This window comes from Palaemon carinicauda, chromosome 33 (genome assembly GCF_036898095.1).
Source record: "Palaemon carinicauda isolate YSFRI2023 chromosome 33, ASM3689809v2, whole genome shotgun sequence".
NCBI classification, from domain to species: domain Eukaryota; kingdom Metazoa; phylum Arthropoda; class Malacostraca; order Decapoda; family Palaemonidae; genus Palaemon; species Palaemon carinicauda.
Window position 1 is genome coordinate 42745298 of NC_090757.1, and position 7500 is coordinate 42752797.

At 33.2% G+C, this 7500-nt stretch overlaps 1 protein-coding gene across 1 annotated transcript in view; it reads left to right on the forward strand.

Moving 5' to 3' along the window:
- LOC137626312 (carbonic anhydrase-related protein 10-like) overlaps positions 1-7500 on the forward strand; it is a 745117-nt gene that overhangs the window by 696318 nt on the left and 41299 nt on the right. The window contains exon 8 of the mRNA XM_068357383.1: positions 1759-1893. Within this exon, the coding sequence (XP_068213484.1) occupies positions 1759-1893 (135 nt within the window). The remainder of the gene's footprint in view (positions 1-1758; positions 1894-7500) is intronic.

The window sequence follows — 7500 nt, forward strand, 5'->3', positions numbered from 1 at the left end:
TGATTATTTAATGATCGTCTTCTATTATTGTGTGTTTTTTTTTTTTTTTTTTTTTTTTTTTTTTTTTTTTTTTTTTTTTTTTTTTTTTTTCTCCAAAATGCAACATTTAATTTTCTTGAATGCGATGCCTCGAATCTTTGAAGGAAGGTTTCAAATCTCTGAAGAATTGATTGAATAAACACTAATAGATTATGAATGGAAGTACAAGAGAGGTGTGAAATTATATGGAGTATGCAAATATCAACTTTGAATGGATGTTAAATAGTAAGAACAAGGTATTTGAATTAGACTATTCAATAATAGATTTGAAGTAGGAATATTGGGGAGTTTTGCAACGATAAGGAATATATAAATATACTTTGAAGAAAAAATAGAAAATATAATATTCCACTCTTTTAGTAGTGAAACAAAGGCTAAATCCGAAATGAAAATAATCAGTGCAATTAAAGTTTATAATGTGATTATTACTGACAAGAAAATCGATAATGGAAGAAATGTCAGTTCTGGATTATATAAATACTGCTCTCAAACCATGAAACGGAAGAAAGAAAACAACAAAATATGTCGCGTTTATAGCTTCTCCACTATAGACCGAATTTACTTATTCCCAAATGTTTGTGAATGTTTTTAGTCAGAGCACAAAGTCTAGTTTAGCCTTAACCAAACATTTTGGGAATAATGGTGAATAATGATATGCAAACTTTTATTTTCAGTTGACATGCATTATCCTCCTTTCAAAACAATTCACTTGGTCTCCATGTTTCATTAGTTTCAGATGAAAGTTTTGATCAGAGGACGTTGATTTACATAAATTCATCTTCTCTTTTAATTAACTTTTAATTAATGTTTCTCTTTTTTCATGTGTGTATTTTTTATGTGATTTTTTTTTTTTTTTTTTTGCTGCTCCTATAAGTGAATAGTGAATGCAATTGATTAGATGCAGAGCTCTTTTAGTATATATTTACTTTTATTTTGTATTTTAACCTCGATTACCTATTCTGGCTCTAACACGAATGAGTCACTTGATTTATAAACGAAGAGAGGAAAATCTTTTGTATTTTTGCGACTATTATTCATGTGGTCTTTAATTCTCCTGTTTATTTTATATCTCGACAGCCTTCATTTTTTATCCATCTTTATTCCAGATTTTGAGCGTTATTTTGGTTTTCCTTTGTTCTCTTTAATGTTTTTATATCATTGTAAAAAAAGATTAGACACTGTTTATAATAGTTTCGTTTTCAATGATGATATATTTATAATTTCAATTACCTTTTATTTGAATCAACAGTTGTTTTTTTTTTTTTAAATTGGGTTTCATAATAAATCAAGGTCAGAAATATTTCACTGGTGATAAAACTGTTAGGAGAGTTCGTTTTAATAATGCAACATGTAGGATTGCCTTTGTATTTTATAGTTAAGGAAACTAAAGCCATTTTCAAATGGTATTCCTACAGGATTTTATATTTAAATCAAGTGCCGTATATGGTATTTGTGGAGAAAAGGTTCTCTTTAAATCAGAATTTTTATTCTGTTATATACCAGTTCAATTCATAACAATATAGGCGTAAAGTATGGAAATGTTCATATAGTATTCATAGACTTAATACTTCTGGTTTCTTGTTTTTGTCAATTATTATTTCCAACAAAAACGCCCGTACGTGTAATTAATCCATCATTCTTACTTTTATGTGGTTCGAAATCCTATAATTCAACCCAGAAACGAAATCCCCTAATCCTTTCTCGTGTACAAATCCTCAGATGCGACAGCTGCGGGCGCTAAGACAAGGGAACTCCACGTTAGCCAATGCCCCAATTGCCAATAATTTTCGGCCCATTCAAACTGCCCACCACAGGACCATACGCACCAATATACACTTCACTCACAACAAACAGGTAAGTCTGTTCCGTTTACGTGGTTCACCTGGTGATTTTTCTCGTTGAATATCTGGAAGAATTTCTGTAGTTTTAGATTTCTAAAGTTAGCATTTCACCTTTAACGTCTCCGTCTTTTTATTTTATTTGGTTTGAACGTATTTATTTTTCTTGGGGGGTGGGGGCGCATTTTTTTGTGTGCTGTTATTTTGTAAACTAAAATTGTTCCGTTTGTTTTTAATGTTTTTGACTTCCAGGGTTTTTGATTTACTATTGATAACTATACTTTTTATTACTCAATGTGTATAATGCTGAATTAATGGATTCAGTTCGACGCTGTGGTGTAAGATAAATGAAAAATGTTTCCTCATATAATTGATTAAAATTCGACATTCTCTCTCTCTCTCTCTCTCTCTCTCTCTCTCTCTCTCTCTCTCTCTCTCTCTCTCTCTCTCTCTCTCTCTCTCTCTCTCTCTGTATATATATATATATATATATATATATATGTATGTATATATATATATATATATATATATATATATATATATATATATATATATATATATCAAAGCATCACGATTGCATGCGGTTGCAAATATCTGTATGACCTGAGATTCTTCGTACTCTCCTTTGTCTTTTTTTTTCTGTTTCGCTGTGTGCAGTGTCGTGTCTGACCTTTGACAATGAGTTATTTTCCTGCTTTTTCCTGTCTCTTCAGAGTCCTTGCCTTACAGGTCCACCCTGGCATTGCGTTCCTCTCACGCGCCATTACCCCTCACTCTTTCGCTTGGTCGTGGCAGCTTCAGATAAGACAATTTGTTGGTCGGAAGACAAACTTGCTACAACGCCAGACTTTGGGACTGTTTGTATTGACGTAAGGAAAAAAACAAGAAGAGGAAGATAAAAAAAAAATCTAAATGGATAAAGAAAGGGAAAAAGTTAGTGCACTTCCAGAATGTTATAACTTTTGAGATGTTCTTGTGCCTCGTACAAGCTATCATTATGAGATTTCTGTGGTTTTTGCTGCTGATGGCGTTGCGCCTCCTTGGAGAAAGTTCATGTATTGGCATTTATAATGTCTTATATCTACATGTATCCAAGAGTTGTTCAAGGTTGTTCATCATGTTTAGTTTCTTGAAAATAATACAAGTGGTTTCAATGTGCTTATGATATGATTCTGCACTTTGTTATAAACAGTAAACATTTGTAATTATTTTTTCCTCTACTTTCATTCCAAGATGATGTTGTGTCCTGTTCATATCAATTAGTTCCCTCAAAATTATGAGGGTTATTTTTCACGTGAAAATATATAGAAATGAATCTCTACATCTTTAATGCAGATACGATTGAAATAATTTCAAGATTCAAGCTTTTACTTATTTCATCCAAGGACGGACATTATTTTCTGGGATGAGATAACCCTCTTCCCCTAAACACAAATAGATTTCACCCCGCACAATGAAGAAAAAAAAAGTAAAACGAAACAAAAGTTAAGGGAGTTTCCCTCGAGTCACAGACATGTTTTAGTGACTTGACTTTCGGACTTCTGGAAAGTCACTTGCAGATCCTAATTTTTTTTTTTATTTTAGGGCAAAGAGAGAGAGAGAGAGAGGGAGAGATGGCCGTAACTGCTCAAGACAAGATTTTCGAGCGCAAGTGTGTTGAAATATTTTCTTTCTAAAGGACGGCTGTCAAAAAAGACTGCGTTAAATGACTCATATAATACAAAGGAAAACAAAAATATTTTATAACGAAAGAATTATGCATGACTACTTCATTAAAAAAAAATGGTTGAACGAGAGTATAGGCATTCAATCACAGCGTTTTGGTAAATATGTAGAGTTTTTGCAGTTGTGGGTTGGATTTATTTCTCGCTCAATTAACGGAGTGGTTGTGATAATTATAATTAAACGTTTGAATGTACTGAAATTGGGTATGGTTAATTGACTAGGTTATAACTGGCGCCCGATAGATTTTAGCTTTATTCATTGCCGTGGTCAGGAAATACGCTCTCTTTTTATAGTCAAGCACACGCTCACACAGATAAACACACACACACACACACACACACACACACACATATATATATATATATATATATATATATATATATATGTATGTATGTATGTATATATATGTATGTAAATATATATATATATATATATATATATATATATATATATATATACATAATATATATATATATATATATATATATATATATATATATATATATATATATATATATCATAAGCCCTTACTAGTTCGCTGCAAAACAAAGGCCTCAGACATGTCCTTACACTTACGTCTGTTTATGGTCTTTCTGTGCCAGTTCGCACCTACAAATTTCTTAGTTCGTCAATCCATCGCCTTCTCTTCCTTCTCTTGCTTCTTATACAAACTCTAGGGATCCATTCTGGTATTCTTATGCCCATCCATTGTCTGTCACTCATTATATGTCCTGCCCATGTCCATTTCCTTTTCTTACATGTTAGAATATCCTCTAATTTAGTTTCCTATTTTATCCATGCTGCAATTTTTCTGTCTCTTGGTGTAATTTACATCATTATTCTATCCATAGCTCTTTGAGTTCTAACTAGCTTATGTTTTAAGGCTTTAGTAAGGCTCCAAAGACATCCTGATTAAATATTTGATTTTAGAGAAAGTAGCATTTTACTTTTCACAATCTCATTTTGTTTACCAAATGCTCTCTATCCCATGCTTATTCTTCTTTCAATTTCGATCTTGTGTCCTTAGGAAACACTTGCTATCTGTCCTAAGTACGTATATTCATCAACAATATCTAGCGGTTCGGCCATAACTGTTTATTTGCTGTCTCTTTATTTTCATTGAACATTATCTTAGTTTTACTCATATTCATTTAAAGTACTACGTATCTGCTTTCTCTATTCAAATCATCAATCATCTTTTGTAGTTCCTCCCATGAGTCACTAAGCACAACTATGTCATCTGCAAATCTTAAGTGGTTAAGTAATTCAGCATTAATATTATTCCCTATATATTCCCAACCCAAATTCTTATTTAAGAACTTATGTATATATATATATATATATATATATATATATATATATATATATATATATATATATGTGTGTGTGTGTGTGTGTGTGTATATATATATTTTTCTTATTTCGATCTTATTAATCCCACTGTATAGCAGGGTTGGTCGCTTTAGTCGACTTTTTCTATAATTTTATTCCGTGTATCTCCTTCCGCCAACCCCACCTCACCCATACCCCTTCTTTCCGCGTTCATTTGTCCGATTGCTGACGCCCGACACTGGCATGTTCTTACCTCTCTGGATTGATTCTGGCTCCTCTCTTCTCATTACATAGCCATAGTATATCAGGCTAGCTTCCTTAGCCTTCTCCTTTACATTGCCTATACCACTCATTGCTCTTATATCTTGACTCTCCTGCCTTTCCATTAGGAATATTCCATCAATCCATCTCGTCATCCTCATCCCGGTTCTATCCAAAAGTCCCTCCTCTCTCTTAAGTGCTCAAGGTTTTATCAACTCCTCAATCTTCCTTTTACTGTTCTTTCTAGTATCTTGAATACAGGCTGCAAAAGTTTTAAACTTCTCTAGTTCCCTTAATTTAAAACGTCTTCTTTTTGTTTATGCAATTTAATCTTCCAACTATCTTCCAACTCCTTTTGTAATTCCTCTACATCCTGTTCTTTTCCCACAGCGCATACAACAACTCTTTGCCTAGATTTCCCAATGCCTTAATTAATGCCTTTGTTGCTCTGATTTCCCTACAGCTTTATTTACTTTTTTCTTTATAGCATTTTCGACTTTACTCTCTCTGGTGTTTGCTATCGGTCCTTCAACTGGAGGAACATTTTCCAGCTCTTCACACTAGATCTTAGTATTTAATAATAGTAAAAAATAAATTTCCTTCTTGTTTTTCTACATTAAAGTATTTTCATCTTCGATAATTCTTACCTTTCCTACATCTTGCATGTCTTTTCTTCCCGCTTTAGTTATTCTGTGTATTATCTTTTCTCCTTTTGGAGTCTGGTGTTCCTATCATCTCTTACCACTCTCCCCTGGCTTTTTGTTCGTTTATATTCCTCTATTTTTCAGTAGTTGTTATCTTCCTCCCACCCACTTCTAGGTATACTGATTTCCTTCACATATTTTTTATTTCTTGATTCCTCACCATGTTTCCTCTTCCTATTGCTGTTTACCACTTGTTCTTCCTCACACTTTTGCTGATGCTGGTACCACATTCTCTAACCTAACATATATCTCTTAAGGCAATTCTGATATTCCATTTACATATCTCTCTTCTATGACTCTTTCCACTTTCCCTGTCCTCCTTTTTAACCAATATCATTTTGTCTAGTTTTATAAGTTACCAGAAGTCTTCCCTTTTTCTCAAACTATGTATGCAGGACTTGACTAACAGATTCATACCTTTTACTAATTCCAGCAATCTTTCTCCTCCTTGGTTTCTTATTTCAAAACCTTAACCCCCTGCATTCCTTCGAAACCATCAGAACTGTTTCCCACATGGGCATTCATTCCTCAAGATATTAACACTAGCAGTTCACTTCTTTGAACTTTTTCTGTACTGTATATTATAATTTCCTTCTGAATTCTTCATTCTCCTCTTCAATATTATTATTATTATTATTATTATTATTATTATTATTATTATTATTATTATTATTATTATTATTACTAGCTAAGCTACGACCGTTGTTGTAAAAGCAAGATGCTATAAGATCGAGGGCTCCAACATGAAAAAAATAGGCCTGTGAGGAAAGGAAATAAGGAAATAAGTAAACGATATAAGAAGTTATAAACAATTGAAATAAGATGTCTTTAAAAAGGTAACAACATTTAAACAGATATTTCATCTATAAACTATAAAAAGACTTATGTCAGCCTGGTCAACATAAAAACCTTTGATGCAAGTTTGAACCTTTGAAGTTCTTTCGATTCACTTACAACCTGGTTGAGGAGCATATGCCGAGATTATTTGCGGTACTCTCTTATCTTTCTCGAAATTTAAGCTCATGAACGTCAATTATAGGCTGGACCTCTGACATTTTCCTGCAAATGTGGATGAAGATTAATTCCTACCCCATTTATCCTTGTATCTTCTCCCTTATAGTAAACCTCATATCCTTCTCCAAGCTTTCTTGCACTTTTCCGTTTCCATTCTGTCTCTTGCATATATAAAATCACAACTTCTCTGCATGACATCCATCAACTTTTCTTCCCTATCCTTTGAGGCTACCAGCATTACTATTTCCTATACTTAATTTTCCTTTCTTTTTTCAATCCTCTCCACTCACTTACTTATTTATCGTAGTTGGTGAATTCTGCGGTACCCTTTGCATATTTCTCACTGATGTCCGGGGATACTGCAGCACGTTGATGTTTATTAGGTATATCCTAGCCCTATTGCATTCCCTAAGTAACTCGTACACCCTACCCCTATTGCATTCCCTTATTAACTCGTACACCCTACCCCTATTGCATTCCCTTATTAACTTGTACACCCTACCCCTATTGCATTCCCTTATTAACTCGTACACCCTACCCCTATTGCATTCCCTAATTAACTCGTACACCCTCCCCCTATTGCATTC